The sequence below is a fragment of the Macrotis lagotis genome, chromosome 5 (assembly GCF_037893015.1).
Source record: "Macrotis lagotis isolate mMagLag1 chromosome 5, bilby.v1.9.chrom.fasta, whole genome shotgun sequence".
NCBI classification, from domain to species: domain Eukaryota; kingdom Metazoa; phylum Chordata; class Mammalia; order Peramelemorphia; family Peramelidae; genus Macrotis; species Macrotis lagotis.
The window spans coordinates 221,941,038-221,957,750 of NC_133662.1; the positions used below are offsets into that span (position 1 = coordinate 221,941,038).

General features: G+C 37.5%; 1 protein-coding gene across 3 annotated transcripts in view; it reads left to right on the top strand.

The window, feature by feature from the left end:
* CD2 (CD2 molecule) overlaps window positions 1-16,713 on the top strand; it is a 47,640-nt gene that overhangs the window by 17,087 nt on the left and 13,840 nt on the right. Inside the window, exons 4-5 of one of the 3 annotated variants that reach the window (XM_074188537.1) lie at window positions 7,154-7,276; window positions 14,682-14,820. The exons of 1 other annotated variant lie outside the window; for it this stretch is intronic. In XM_074188537.1, the coding sequence (XP_074044638.1) occupies window positions 7,154-7,276; window positions 14,682-14,815 (257 nt within the window). In that variant the 3' untranslated portion in view covers window positions 14,816-14,820. The remainder of the gene's footprint in view (window positions 1-7,153; window positions 7,277-14,681; window positions 14,821-16,713) is intronic. One more of the 3 variants, XM_074188535.1, reaches the window with a different exon arrangement.

Below are 16,713 nucleotides of genomic sequence, written 5' to 3' on the forward strand. Positions count from 1 at the left end.
TGGTGGTGAATTCACCTTTTCATTTTTGACACTAGTACATTAGTTGCCTTCTTTCATTTTTTTAATCAAATTAACCAAAGGTTTGTCTATTTTATTGGGTTTTTTCATAAAATCTATTCTTGGTTTATCAGTTCAGCTTTTAATTTTATTAATTTCTCTTTTAACTTTTAGAATTTCTAATTTGGTATTTAATTGGGAATCTTTAATTTTTCTTTCTCTAACTTTTTTTAGTAGCATGCTCAGTTCATTGATTTCTTCTTTCTCTATTTTATTCATATAAGTATTTAGAGATATAATATATCCCCTAATAATGACTTTGGATGTATCCCATAATTTTTAGTATGTTGTCTCATTATTATCATTGTCTTTGATGAAATCTTTAAATCTTCCTATGATTTGTTGTTTCATCCGTTTATTCTTTAAAATGAAGTTATTGAGTTTCCAATTAATTTTAGTTCTATCTCTTTGTGGCTCATTATTACACATGATTTTTATTGCATTATGGTATGAAAAGAATATATTCAATGTTTCTGCCTTTTTTGAACTTGATTATGAGGTTTTTATGTCCTAATGCATGGTCAATTTGTGCCATGGACTACAGAAAAAAGAGGTATATTCCTTTCTACCCCCATTTTTTCTTCTCCAAAGTTCTATCATGTCTAAGTTTTCTAACATTCTATTTACCTCCTTAACTTCCTTTTTGTTTATTTAAATGTTAGATTTATCTAATTCTGAGAGAGGGAGGTTGAGGACTCCCACTAGTAGAGTTTTTCTGTCTATGTCTTCCTGTAACTCATTCATCTTCTCTAAGAATTTAGATGCTATATGGCTTGGTGCATACATATTTAGTATTGAAATTACTTCATTGTCCACAGTATTTTTTAGGAAGATATAGTTTCCTTCTTTATCTCTTTTAAGGAGATCTATTTTTGAAGCTGCTTTCTTTGTCTGAGATAAGGATTGCTACCCCTGCCTTTTTCACTTTGGCTGAAGAATAATTTGTTCTGTTCTCTCTCTCTCTCTCTCTCTCTATACACACACACACACACACACACACACACACACACACACACACACACACATATATATCTGCTTCAAATGCACTTCTTGTAAGCAGTATAATGTAGGATTCTGGCTTTTAATTCACTCTACTATCTGCTTCCATTTTATGGGAAAGTTCATTCCATTCACATTCAAAGTTATAATTAGTAACTCTTTATTGCTCTCCATGATATCTTTCCTTCATTTGTATTTTTCCCCTTATCCTTATCCCCCTGTATTTTGTTTCTGAATACCATCTCCTTTGTGTATTTACCCCTTTCTATCCAAGTCCCCTCCCTTTTCTTTGCCTCTTCCTTTCTTCCCTTCCTTCTGTCAATTCCTCCTTTCCTCCCCACTCTCACTTTCCCCTCTTAATACTTAAAAGATAAGTTTCTAAACTCAACTGAGTGTGTGTGTGTGTGTGTGTGTGTGTGTGTGTGTGTGCTAATCCCTCTATGAGCCAAATCTGATGAAAGTAAGATTCAGGTAATTCTCACCTCCTCCCTTCTTTCCCTCTATTGAATAGTCCTTTGCACCTCTTCATGTGATGTAATTTACCCCATTCAATCTCCCCCCTCTCTTTCAGTTCTTTATTGTCTCCCCTTTTTAAGGAGATATTATTTTATATCATTCCATTACAGTCACAGATGAGTCATAAGTGTTCATTAGCTCTGGCTAAGTATATTCCCTCTAACAGCAATACAATTCTCAAGAGTTATGAGAATCTTCCTCCCATGTGGGGATGTAGCCAGTTTCATCTTATTGTATAACAGTTTTTTAATTTGTTTACCTTTCATATATATATCTCTTGAGTTTTCTGTTTGAACACTAAATTTTCTGTTTAGAATAGAATCTTTTCACCAGGAAAAGTTGGAAGCCTCTTATTTCCTTAAATGTCCATCTTTTCCCCTGGAGGAGAAGTCTCAGTTTTTCTGGATAGTGAATTCTTGGCTTCATTCCAAGCTTCCTTGCTCTTCAGAATGTCATATTCCAGGTCGTTCGATCCCTTAATGTTGATGCAGCCAGGTCCTATGTAATCCTGACTGTGGCTGCTTGGTATTTGAATTGTTTCTTTCTGGTTGCTTGCAGGATTTCAATATTTCTTGGTGTTTTTATTTTAGGATCCCTTTCAGGAGGGAATTGATGTATTCCTTCAATGACTATTTTGCCCTTTGTATCTAGGATACCAGGGAAGTTCTCCTTCACTATATCCTGAAATATGACGTCCTGGCTTTTTTTCTCTTCAGGGTTTTCAGGAAGTCCCATGATTCTTAAATTGTCTTTCCTGGATCTTTCTTCCAGGTCTGTTGCCGATGAGGTATTTTACATTTTCTTCTACTTTTTCATTTTTTTATTTTGTTTGATAGATTCTTGGTGTCTCATGACGTCATTAGTTTCCATAGATTCCAGTCTTTTTTTTTTAGAGAAAATTTTCTTCCTTTACCTTTTGCACCTTGTTTCCAATTGGTCAATTTTATTTTTGAAGGCATTGTCTTTTTCCATTTTCCCAATTTTGTTTTTGAGACAATTATTTTATTTTTGTACTTGTCCAATTGTATTTTCAAAGGATTTGTTACTCAGATTAGTGTAGTAGAAGGTACACAGGACTTGGGGCCAGAAACTTATCTGAATCTCAACCCTGCCATTTACTAATTGTATGACATTAGATGTCTTCACCTCTCTCAGCCTCAGTTTGATCTGTAAAATAGGTACAACAGTGCTCACCACTTCACAAAGTTGCTTTGTAACTATGATGCACCATGTAACTGGGAATTGTTGTTATATACTGAGCTTTCAAGGTGGTCATTAGTATAGACAGCCCTATTCTTCTAGGACATGATGCTTGGTGCATCTGTGAATGACAGAAAACTGAGCTATCTTGGCCATGAACTGATTCAGTGTGGTGATACCTTTGTTTCTGAATGTGTACTTTTTAATGTATGTATCTGTATCCTTCGCATGCAAGATGAATTTATTAGAGAAAAAGAACCTGAGCCCTTTTCAAGTCCTCCCTGACCCACCCATTTAAAGGATATGTGTTGGGGCGGCTAGGTGGTGCAGTGGCTAAAGCACTGGCCCTGGAGTCAGGAGTACCTGGCTTCAAATCTGCTCTCAGACACTTAATAATTACCTAGCTGTGTGGCCTTGGGCAAGCTACTTAACCCCATCTGCCTTGAAAAAAAAACCTAAAAAAAAAAATAAAGGATATGTGTTTTGGCTTATACCTAGACATTTTGACTACATGTAGTTAACCATGGCATCTATAACCACACAGAGAAGAATTCTTTCCCTTCCCCTCAAACTGCTATTTGTTTCATTGATCAGTCTATCTATGTAAAACGGAAAGGGAATTAGCATTTATTAAGCAATAGAATATTATTAAGGGGCGGGGAGGGGGGGGTTGTACAGCTAGGTGACACAGTGGATAGAGAACCAACCCTGGAGTTCCAATTCACCTTCAGACACTTGATACTTACCAGTTGTATGTCCTTGGGCAAGTAACTTAATCTCATTCCTTGCAAAAAAAAAAAGGGAAAAAAGAATATTATTAAGTATGTGCCAAGCAGTTTACAAATATTATCTCATTGATCCTCACAACAATCCTGTGAGGTAGAGACTGTTATGATCCTTGTTTTACAGATGAGAAAACTGAGACAGACACAAGTTGAGTGACCTGCCCAGTCTAATAACTGTCTGGGGTCAGACTTGAACTCTGGTACTTCTGACTCCAAGACCAGGTGTCTTTCCACTTTCACCTAAGTGCCATTAGCTAAGAAGTGAAGAAAGAGCTCATTATCAGCAACTTTAAAACTATTCTTGTCCAAATTATGCTTCAATATTCCACTGATTTGTGATTTCAATCCAAGATCAGTTTAAAGTATTGTTACTGAGTTTGATCCAAGGTGAGATTATAGTACACAGGAAAGAGCTCAGGGGGCAAGGATTCAAATCCCATCTTGTATATTTATGATATATTTTATGTGATTAGTGGACTTGAAGTCAAGAAGGTCCTTATTTAAATACTGCCTCAGATATTACTGGCTGTTTGACTCTGGTTAGGTCACCTCAACTGTTTCCTCATTTATAAAATATGGATAAGGATAGCATCTACTTCCCAGGATTATTGTGAAAGTCAAATTAGACAGCAAGTCTGATATGGTGCTTTGAAAAAAGTGATGTAATTTTAAGCTATATATTTTTTTCCATTTTTAGATCCTAAGCTTATTTGGGGAGGGCCAAATTGAGAGGCATACAAACATACGACTTCTTTAGGGCAGTTGGGATAGAAAAAATTCTCAATGAACATGGCAAAACTTTGTAATGAATATTCTTAGCTTGTGGTACTAAGGGCATGTTTTAGTCTTGTCTACAAGCAATCAGAAATATTTGATTACCATGTACTAGAAACTATGTTAAATTGGTGATAAAAATATAGGACACATGAGATCTAAGGCATCCTTAACCTAAACTTTACAACAACTGATGATGTGGGTTCCCAGAGTTCTCCCTATCACAGTTCTAATGGTACCTCGGAGGAGCCCCCTCCATTGTGATTCCATCTAAGATTATTGGTGGAGAATTTTTTAGTTTACCAGTCTTAAATAGCTTTTAGAAAAGGAGATTTACTCAACTGGTACAATAACAGTTGTTTTAAAACAGCCCCCCAAATGTCTGTGACACATTCTCCCCAAAGTACATAGAGTCCATGGGGAAAGTGGTCTCACTTTCCCATGAAAGCACATCTTCAAAAGGAATAACTCACAGTTCCTGTTTGAAGTTCATTTCCCCCTTAATGAAGTATTCATTTAGCTCCCCTTCTGTAGTGAATCTGGGTTTGTCCATCCTTGGCAGATAGTAGGGATATCTATCAAGGGCACCAATGGAAAAAGGTCCAACATTTCCCAGACACTACAAAGCTTTCAAAGTCCTACTCAAATGAAGGTTGGCGAAAGAGAAGTGACCAAGGCCAACTCTGAAGCCTCTCTTTCCTTCCTTCCTTGCCTCCTACCACCAGGTGATTCTTCATCAAGGGTGTGCTAGAAAGCCATACTTGTTTTTCTGGAATGATTCCAGTTCTCAAGCTGGTTAATGTAGAGACTTATAGTGGTCAAGTTTCTTTGGTTTATCCAAACATTATTCTCATGTAATATCACTACAATTTGAAGAACTTTTCCCACACTTTCTCTAAAGTCTATGCTTGATGGATTGAACATCTTATTTTCAGTGGGGAAGGGCTGAGTAAATCAATCCCCTCACATCTACACAAAGAAAGGATAAAAACAGTCTCTGAACTCAAGGACGATACATTTTAATACTGAAATACCATGTGAATAACTAGATCAGTTAAACTATGAGTAGATGAAAGTAATCTCGGAAGGAAAATTTTCCATTAGTAACTGGGGCAGGAGGTGGGTGGATGGGAAAAGGAAACAAGAAACTTTCCTACAGAAGGTGAGATTTCAACTCAGTCCTGAAAGGATAAGTGACTTATCCGTAGTCATACAGCCATTGCGTGCCAGATACAGGAAACCCAGGTCTTCTCAACTTAAGGGCTTAGGTTCTCTTATATCATAATGATTCTCTAGGGTTTTGTATTATTAAACTGTATTCTTAAAACATTTATTTTTTCTTTTAGCCTTATTGTTTAATTGTATCTTAGTTTATTTGAATTGCTCTCCTATCTCCACATTTTAAGTTAAACTCATAGTAGTACCTGACCATCATATCAAACCAGAAACATGGTACAGTAGAAATTCTAGATTTATAAGTAGGAGTTTTAGTTCAAACTAGGTCAGTTTTGGTCACAACCTTGCCACTTACTACCTGTGTGATGGTTTTTTTCCCCCTCTCCAATTTTCAGTTTCCTCATCTGTAAAATTAGGGGTTTAGACTAAATGATCCTTAAAATGTCTCCTATCTTTAAGTTTGTCATTCTTTGATTAGCAGGCAGCAGTTAGCAGTTACCATTGCTTTCCTTCAGCTCCCCATACTTTGACTAAATTGCTTTCAGGTCTGCTCCTGAGTTCCAGGTTCACACTGGGAAAGTCTAAGAATCTGGGTTTATATAGAACTCTTGGTCTCCATGAGGGTGCAGCAACCATGGACCAAACCATCTCTGTATTCTTTAAAACCAGAACCACAGTAACCAAATGACTTGACTTGACAGGCATACTTTAAAGGGCTTGGAGGATGTGGCTTCAGTTTATGGTGGATTCAAACTAACCTAGCCCCCCGACTCAACTCTATTCAAAGGATCCTCAATGTTTTAGTCCAATTTCACCAAGCTTTAGGGATTAGCCTTGCTTTCTTCTTCCCAGTGGACAACCTAAGACATAATACAGCTTATAGGCAAAAGGCAAGTGAGCATAGAAAAACAAAGCCGTAATTAATAAGCCGCTGTAGTTCCTATTCGGAGGGGGATATCTCTTTTTAAGGAAAATCCTTTAAGAAATCTGATTTCTATTCCTTTGACTTTCCCTCTGGAGTCCATTACATTTCCTGCAAAAGAGTAAGCAAATTTCTTTATCTTATTGATTTTTTGTGGAAACATTCAGCTGAAGAAGCTATTTCTGTTTTGATGCCCTGATGGGTCAGATTTCATGATACATTATTAGACTGATAGTTGTATTGGTTGTAAAATGATACTTCTAAGGTCAAGGTTATGAGTTCAATCTCTGTTCCTCCCCATAGTTTTGATCTAATTTGCAGTCATGTTTTTTTCCCCTCCTGACCCCTGTTGGCTATCACACAAATAGAAGGGTGGGGATAATTCATTGCCACACCTCATCCCTACTGGAAAACAACTCTTGGAAATACACTCATTACTTGTTGAGCAGCTTGGCATATTTATATAAAAAACATGTTATTAGTCTGAAAGAGAGAACAATGACCCAGAGAGATTCCTAGGGTTCTTGACTATCAAGATGCTTTCTAATATTAATTCATCTCTTATGTGATTTAGTGAATTTGAAACCACTTTTTCTCATTGACTTACCTGAGGAAGAATTAACATGCCTTTAACCTGGATAACCAAAAGGTGACTTTTGTCCCTGTCCACCTATCACCAGTGAACTGTCTCCCCCCCACCTCCTTTTTTTTTAATCTCTTACAGTAAGAGTCCTGGACATTTATCACATCCTGAGTATTTGTGGAGGTGGAGTAATCCTGTTAATCTTTTTGACTCTTCTCATTTCCTGTTGCCTGAGGAGGAAAAGACAAAGTAACCAGACAAATGGTAAGTTTTGTTCAATCCTGCTGCTGAATACCAACTTGGGTTAGCAGGTTCCCCAGATGAGAAGAGATGATAAAGAAAAGATTGGTGAGCTGGGCAACTTTGACTGGTGGGGCTGGCGACCTGTGGTTGTGTGGAAGATTTTACAGTTTGCTTAATTGTGAAAATTAAGTATGTATCAGTGGTACTGTGGCAGATTCAAAAAATGGAGCTCAAGTGAGCCCCAGAATACTAGCTGACTCCAAGCCACAGAGAAAAGTTACATGGAGATTTAAACATTTTAAAAATATTTTTACTTTTCAATTGAATTTTCTTTTATTTTTAGTTTTGAATATTCTCTCCAACTTTTCCTTCCTCTACCCATTGAGAATATAAAAAAATAAAAACTTGTTGCAAATATGTTTAGTTAAACAAAACATATTCTAGGCAGGAAAGAAAAGGAAAGAAAAAACAAATTCTTCAATCTTCAGGATTAAATGAAATAATATGTCTAAAGCAGCTAGCAGTGTCTAGCACATAGTAGGCATTTAATGATAGTTCCCTTCCTCTTCCTTCCTGCACTCTGAGTCCATTAGCTCTCCATCAGGAGGTGGGTACCATATCTGATCATAAGTACTCTTGATTTATGGTTAGTCATTGTATTGATCAAAGTAACTTTGATTCATTCCGTTATTTATTTTATTCAAACATACCTTTTATGAGTAATATACCATAGAAGATACAATAATAAATAAGATAGAGTGTTTTGTTCTTTGAAGGGCTTACAATCCGGGCAGGAAGTGTTGGGGAAAGTAACAAGCAACTTCCTGATACATGTGATGATAAAAAAAAAGTACATAAGAAAATACTAAGCACTGAGAGACTGGATGAGGTAATGATTCCTTCTATTTAGGAGACCTGGGAAAGGCATCCTGAAAGAAATGGCCTTTGAATTGGGATTTGAACATGGGTCAGATGTCAGCAAGCAAAGAGGGGAGGGAACATGCCAGACGAGGTATTGACAGCATGAGTAAAAACACAGAGGTGGAAAGGCCTAGGGACATAGTAAATAGCCTATTTTCATTGGATTATAGAGTGCTTGAAGGGAGAGAATTGGGAAATAAGACTTAAAGGTTGCTGGGTTCAGTTCTGAATGCCAGACTTTCTATAGTATTTACAGATAGAGCTTTATATGTGTAGAGAAACTAGTCCCCGGAGACATATCTCTCTTCTCTTGCCATACTGTTTGCCTAGGTTAATTTATCAGTTTGGATGAATTCAATTATCATCTCTATGTAGATTACTCCCAGATCTATATATTTGGATCTAGATTGAGTCTCTTTCCTATATAAGTGATTACCTCTTAGGCATCTTCAATTGGATGTCTGATTCAGTCGTTCAAATTTTTCAATTGTGTCCAACTCATCATGAGCCCATTTGGGGATTTCTTGGCAAAGATACTTGAGTGGTCTGTCATTTTCTTCTCCAGTTCATTTTACAGATGAGAAAACTGAGGCAAACAAGATAAAGGGACTTCCCCGGGCTCACACAAAACTAGTAAAGTATTGGAGGCTGGATTTGAATTCAGATCCTTGTGACTCCAGATCCAGTACTCTATCTACTGTGCCACCTGGTTGCTCTGGAGTTCTTGTAGACATTTTTAATTCAAAATGTTCAAAGAATTCATTGTCTTCTCTCTCAAACCTATTCATCCTCCAGGTTTCTCTATTTCTGTTAAGGCTTTTATAGTCCTCTCTGTCACCTATGCTCAATTGATCCTTCACTCTCCATCCCCTATTATATCCAATCTCTTTTCAAATCTTGTAGATTCTACCTGACCTCTTTCTTTTTCTGTCCAGTCACAGCACTACTAATCCAATCCTGATCCCCATTCTTCCCCACTGCCAAAGTAATCTCATGAAATTCAAGTAGCAACAACAATAAAAAATAGCATTTATATCATGTGATCCTCACAACAACTTTGGAAGTTAGGTGCTATTTTATTGATGGAGGAAACTGAGGTATAGTGAGGTTAAGGGACTTGACCAAGATTACATAGCTGGTGTCTGAGGTCAGATATGAAGTTTACACCTTAAAATTTACAAAGCACTTTATATATGTTATATGTGCATATACATATATATATATATATATATATATGTTTTATATATATGTAATTATATCTCATTTGATTCTCACAACCACCCTACAAACAGTGTGCTACGATTATTTTACAGAGAGGAGGCTGAGGGAGGTTAGGTGATTTGCCCAGGGTCATGTTGTTTGTAAATGTCTAAAGCAGGACTCAAATTCAGATCTTGTTGACTATAAATCCAAAATTCCAGGCACTGACCAGAGAGTCCCCCTTTCAAAAACAGGGTTTCGCTTACAAAATCCAATCCTCCATCTTCTCATTTAAAAGACTTCATCATTTGAATTTAGTCCATGTTACTCCCCTACCCAAATTCTACATTCTGGCCAACCTGTTTACTGAGCGTTCTCTAGTTTTGGTATTCCATCTGCCATTTCTATGGAATTCATTCATTTCTTTCTCTTCTTTCTATCTTCAAACCCCTTTTTTTTCATTCAAGGATCAGCTCACATGATATGTCTGATGAGGAAGCTATCCTAGGCTCCCCAGCTGTCATTGCTCTGTCCTTCCTCAAATTATTTTCCATTTATCTGGGTACATGTTGTACCCCCCTCCCCCATAAAAGGCAAGGACAGATCTGTCCTTCAGGACAGATACTATATTTTTTGAGTCCACAAGGTTTGCAGTATATGTAGTGATGAAATAGAATGAATGAATGAATTAAAAAAAATATTATTAAATATCTATTATTTACAAAGTATTTTGTTAAAAGCTAGGGATATAAATACAAAAAGTGAAAGAGTGACTAACCTCAAGGAGTATTCTAATAGGAGACAACATACACACACGTGTGTGTGTGAATATATATAAATGCAAATATAGATGTATATGCAATGTATATATAAACAAAATATTATATATGTAAAGGATTAGGAATTTTAATTGAGTCACAGAGATATGAGGAGATAGATATGATAGTCAATTGGCACACCTTTACTAGAAATAATGGTAAACTTGGTTTAATTTCTTTGGTCAGAGCTATAGGCAAGAAAGAGATGGGGGGAAGAAGGGTTGTTAGTATTGTTCTGTTGAGACCAATCTGGAGTTTTCTTGGATAAGATTCTAGAGTGGTTTGTCATTTCCTTCTCCAGTTCTTTTTGAGGGTGTAGAAACTGAGGTAACCAGGGTTATATGACCTGTCCAGGATCCCATAGTGAGTACATATGCCTGAGGCTGGAATTGAACTCAAGTCTTCCTGAATCCAGGTCTTCTCTGTCCACTGATCCACCTAACTGCCCTTGGAGGCAAGGAGGGGTTCAGCAGGGCAAATGGCAAGAGGAGGGCCTTGATGGGATGTGTGAATCATGGTCTGGTCTGGACCTGATGATAATGTAAACTCTAAACTGCTCATTCCTAAATGTATCAAAATGATTATAATAAAAATTGAAATCTAAGAACATAAAATATTCTAGAATTTACTCTGAGCTCAGATCTCAGAGAGATCTTTTTTGGAGCTAGAAAAGGAGGGGAAGGGTTCAGGGAAATTTCGTGACATTTGATCTAAATCGATCAATGGAAGGATGAAGATTTAAAGGGAGAAATAAATATAAGAAACATTATGAACCATGAAGGAAGGAAAGCTTGGGACAGAATTCAGGGAACAGCAAATTATCTTTTTTTTTTCTGGTGCTCAGGGAACAAGAGATAAGAGAGGAGGTAGAGTGAGAAAATGCTGGAAAGGTAGGAGGTGGTGGATTTCAGTGTCTGGGAGGGTAGACTAGGAAGAAAGTCATGGTCCTTGATGTTCCCCCAACTTACATTCTCTTTGCTACCTCCAAACTTTTGTCATATTCCTGAAATGGTTTCCTCCATATAACCTTCATATAGACTTTTCTGTCTGCTGAAATACTTCTTCTTCTTTAAGGCAGAGTTTCCTTATTTGGAATCCACAGACCCCCTCCCCATCAAAGGGATCCATGAATAGATTTCAGGGGTTTATGAATTTAGATGAGAAAAATTACATCTTTTATTTTCACTGATTTCTAATTGAAATTGAGCATTTGCTTCTATTATTTATTCACATGATTCTGAGAAGGGGCCCATAGTCTTTATTATACTTCCAAAGGGCTCCATGGCAGAAGAAAAGTTATGTACCCCAACTTTAAGAAGTTTTTCTCCATGAAGTCTTCCCTGATATCTCCTCCAACTACAAGTGACTTCTTCCTTTTTGATTCTATTATATCACTTCTTTTGGACCTCTCTGGCTTACAGATTCCCAGAATGCCAAAGGATTTAGAACTCAGATGGCCTTTAGAGAGTATACATTGCAAGTTTTCAGTTTTTACATGTAGAGACCAAGATCACCTGATTTACCTAAGATCACTTAGGGAATAGAAAGTAGTACTTTCTATTTTTGAAGGTCTTCAAACAAGAACTGAATGATCATTGGTTGGATATGACATAAAGGGGATTTTTCAGGATCATAGATCTAGAGTCATGATGTCAAACTCAAATAGAAATGGGGCCACTAAACCAAACATAAGACTTCCTGGGAGAGTTGGTGCCACATATTGACTTCTTGTTGTTGTTTGTCCTTCATTCTTTTTTGTTTTACAAGGCAAATGGGGTTAAGTGGCTCGCCCAAGGCCACACGGCTAGGTAATTATTAAGTGTCTGAGACCGGATTTGAACCCAGGTACTCCTGACTCCAGGGCCAGTGCCTTATCCACTGCACCACCTAGCCACCCCTGTCCTTCATTCTTGAAGAAAACCATGACATCAGGAGAGATGATGCCATGATAAGCACATGAATTGGATTTGAATGAGGGGGTGCTGTGTTCAGTCACCAACATAATGACTTAGAAAACCACAGATTAGTATCATCTATGTTCTATTGTATTTTTATCTATTTTGTTTAATATTTGTTGATTCACATTTTAATCAGGTTCAGATCATATAGGGCTGCTTGACCCAAAGTCAGCTAACCCAACCCTCTCATTTTATAAATGAAGAAAATTCAACTCAGGGAGGTCAAAACATTTGATCAAAGGGACCAAAACAGTAAATATTCAAGGCAGGATCTCACCCTAGGTACTTGAACTTCAGAGTCAAGTATTTATTCCACTGTACTATATGGTTGAGTAGGATGGTGACCTCTGAAGACTCTTTCAATTTTGAGATCCAATGTTTGATTAACTTGGAAAAGAGCTATGGCATTGCTGTATATTTTAGGCATTTCTGTTTTTGTTCTATTCCCTACAAGACCCTAAGTTCTTTGACATCAAGGATTGTGTCTTGTGTCAACTTTGGATCCCCGGATCCCACCATAATGTGTTGTCCACATAGGGGATTCTGAATAAATCTTTAATTGAAAATTAAAAAAAAACCAAATCAAATAGAAGGTTCTTGAGCAGGAGAATATTGTATTCAGAACTCTTTCTTAGGAAGCTCAACCTGGCAATTATGTATAGACTAGATGGGAGAGGAAAGTGAGAGACAGATGGAAACTGGTGAGAATGCAAGTGATTGGACCCAGATTTGAACAGGAGAAAAATGGGTCAGGTGATAGAGAAGCTATACATCATTTTTAGTCATCCCAAATTGCTTTGTGATATCAGGCTTCATTTTTTGAATACCAATATCACAAGGTAGAGGTGTCAAACCACAGAGGTCCAATTACATTTTAATCTGATTCAACAGCACTTCAAAGTCTTGACCCCCTATGTGCCCTCAAAGCAGATTAAAATATAATTTGAGAAATGTCTAATGAAATAAAAGTACAAAAGAATATAGAAAATGTTAATATACAGTTTTCTAAACCAACTTGCAGCCCTCTGAGATGCTAATGGCTGGCTTATTGATCAACATTTCTGTATGAGTTTGACACCATTGGTCTAAGTCTATGATCATGGAACTCGACAATTTTGGAGAATCACAGTTTCAGGTGATCTGTTGGAGCATCCTTAAGATAAATAGACTTCAGGATATTATTCCCAATTTATTGAAAGAAGTAGTGACAAATCTATTCTTAGGGGAAATGCATAATGAGAAAAAGTAATTGATTGGTCATATAGTGAAACTGAGAGGTAACTGAAATTATGTACTGCTATTCACAAAATGTGAAAATATTAATAATAACTAACAATTAGAAAGGGCTTTTAGGTTTACCAAGAGTCTTACACACCACACACACACACACACACGCACACGCACACTGACTCTTCTCTCACACACACATTCAAACACATATGTATAGGCTCAAGGTGTTCCAAAAGTTCTAGTACTATCTTGAACATTGTTTAAAATGTCACCAAGGTTATATACAGTTATATCTTTGTAAACATAAGTATTCACACATCTGTGTTTATTTGTGTTTATGGATATGTATTTTATTATATGAAATATTAATATAATGATGTATACTTTTATTTTCACAAAAACCTTATGAGGTAAGTGAAAGGATTAACCCCATTTTACAGATTAAACTAAGGATGAAAAGGTTAAATGACTTGCCTGGGTATCCTGGGAGGAGTTTCATATTGGATGCAATGAATCTTGAAAGTGCATATAAGTCATTTCTTTAATACATCCCAGGTGCTTGTCCCAGGGCAAAAACAACCATCAAGGAGTTTTTATGAAATTGCAAAAGCCTAGTCTTCAATCCAAAAAGTAGTCCATATATATTCCCAAAGGGGACAATTACTCTATTTTAGGTCATTCTACCAGATGACAAAGTTAACTCACACTGTCCTGGGTTTGTCCCATAGCTTCATGCTCTCAACAATTCTGGGATGGGAGAGAAGTGCTGAGGAGAAATTGAAGCCTTCTAGGATGCACATCTCAGTGTTTGCAGTTAAAGGGGTATGTGACGGGGAGAGGCAGTGAGTAGTCAACTGAAATTTCCCAGGATGCTCATCTCAGTGTCTGGGATGAAAGGGGGTGCAGTGAGGTGATGGGGGAGAGGAAGGAGTACTTCAAGTTGTTCTGAGTCTGCATCATAGCATCCTGGTCCATACTAGGGTCACAGAGATAACAAATTATCTAAGGTAGGATTCCAATCCAGATCTTCATGCCTCCCTAAGAGGAGCCTCGGAGGAAGTCTTCAGAGGAAGGCTTCTACTGTACTGGCTAGATATGCATCGAGAACTTAAGGGAAGGTTGTGAGGAGAGGAATTCTGAGGAATGAGAAGAGGTTTTGACTGGGTCATGGATTGTTCATTCAAGTACCTCTGTGGTGGCCAGATGCTAGCATTCCATCACTGCCTGGAGTGAAGGCTCTTCTGAACCAACTGATCCAAGGAAAAGAAATAAATCAATGTTTCACTGATTCCCCCTTAGGATCTTGGTTCAGACTCTACTTCCAGGACTCTATCAAGAGTGGCCTACTTCTTCAGGAGAAAACAGATGATGAGCTGCAAAGAAGCAGAAAGATGGGAGGAGGCTTCTGTTCCCCAAGCATTGGGAGAGAATAGAAAAGGTAGGATGAGGGATGCAGTGGTTGGTCACGGATTCAGTCACCACACCAGCTGGCTTCAGTTTCTAATGATTCATTGGCAGGGAGTTGCTAGTTTGCATTCAGGGAGCTGAATTCACTAGCACTAAAAGGCAGTTAGTTCATCATAGGAATTGGCCATGAAAGTGTGAACAAGAACATAGTGACGAGAACTAATAATTCACTGCCAGAAAGGCAAATGAGGTGGTGCACTGGTTAGAGCACTGGACCAGAAATTAAAAAGAATTAAATTCAAATGCAGCCTCAGAAACTTACTAGCTGCATAACCCTGAGCTAAGTCACTGAACCCTTGACTGCCTCAGTTTCTCCAATTATAAAATGAGTATAATAGTAATAATATCTAATAGCAGTTAAAGTGGTTTAGTGGATAGAGTGCTAGGTCTGAAGCCTGGACTACTCTTAGGGACTTCAAATCTGACCTCAGGCATTTACTAGCTTTGTGACCCTGGGCAAGTCACTTAACTCTGTCTTAGTTTCCTCTTTTATAAGATGCGGCAAACCACTCTAGGATCTTTGCCAAGGAAACCTCAAATGAGGTCACAAGCATTGAGTATGACTGTAATGACTCGACAGCAACAATATCCTAGGGTTATTGTGCAGATAAAATGAAATAATATGTGTAATGTTCTTTGTAAACCTTATAGCACTGCAAAAATTCTAATTCTAATTATTATTATTATTATTATTAAGCAAGGGAAATTGTATAGCAATGTAAAAAGAGTGTGATGCTTGTCTCCCTACCATTGTCAAAGAATTGCTATGTCCCCACAGAATAGGGCAGTTAGGTGATACAGTAGAGAGAGTGTTGGGTCTGGAATCAGGAAGACAAATCTTCCTAAATTCAAATCTGACTTCAGGCATTTAGCTGTGTGACCCTGGGCAAATTACTTAATCCTGCTTGCCTCAGTTTCCTTATCTGTAAAGTGAGCTGGTGAAGGAAAAGCAAACCACTCCAGTGTCATTATCAAGAAAACCCCAAATGGAGTCACGGAGAGTCAGATATGACTGAAATGTCTGAACAACAAAAATGCATAGAATTAGTTCTCACCCTTTTATAAGAAAGGATGAAAGAAGCCAGGATAAAAATTCATAGAATAACCAAAATTATGCAGAAAACAAAACAGCATTGGAAGAACACAGAGCTCTGATCGATGCCCTGACCAATCATGACTCCAGAAGACTCTTGTTGAAGAGATCCTTCCTCCTCTTAGGAGAGAAGTGGTGTGCAGTGGTCAAATATGGCCACTTTGTTCATTTGTTTTGCTTCCTTCTTTGCCAGAAGGAAAACTTCTCCTGGGGTAAGGAATTACTGAGAAATGAGAATGATATAAAAAAGAATGTCAATAAACACTATTTTCTTTTTCAAAAAAGAGAAGCAAAATTGTTCAAGAAGAACCAAAGTCATAGAACTTGTAGCCAGAAGGGGCATCAGGGCGCCTGGCTCCATTTTATAGATCAAGGACCTGCGATTTGGTGAGGTTAAAGGGCTCGATCAAGACCTTAATGTCAGGGTTTTAATCCAAATTAGCTGACTAGTCAACTAACTCCAAAGTAGACTGAGGCAAAAACAGAAAAGGAATCTGGAGACTGAAGAAAAACCTGAAACAATCAGGAGATTAGAAGAAAGAAAAATATGACAAGCTAAATAAGGAATGAGACTCTTCCTGGATAATAGAGAACTGAATACTTTGAGGAGGAAACAGCTTCTTGCCCTGGAACATCATTCCACTCTTGAGGGCCTTCCTCTTAGTGGTCTATTTCTCTCTGTTTCCTTAACTGTTAAGATGAGTTGGAGAAGAAAACAAAAAGCATTCCAGTAACTTTGCTAAGAAAATTCCACATGGGGTGGCACAGATT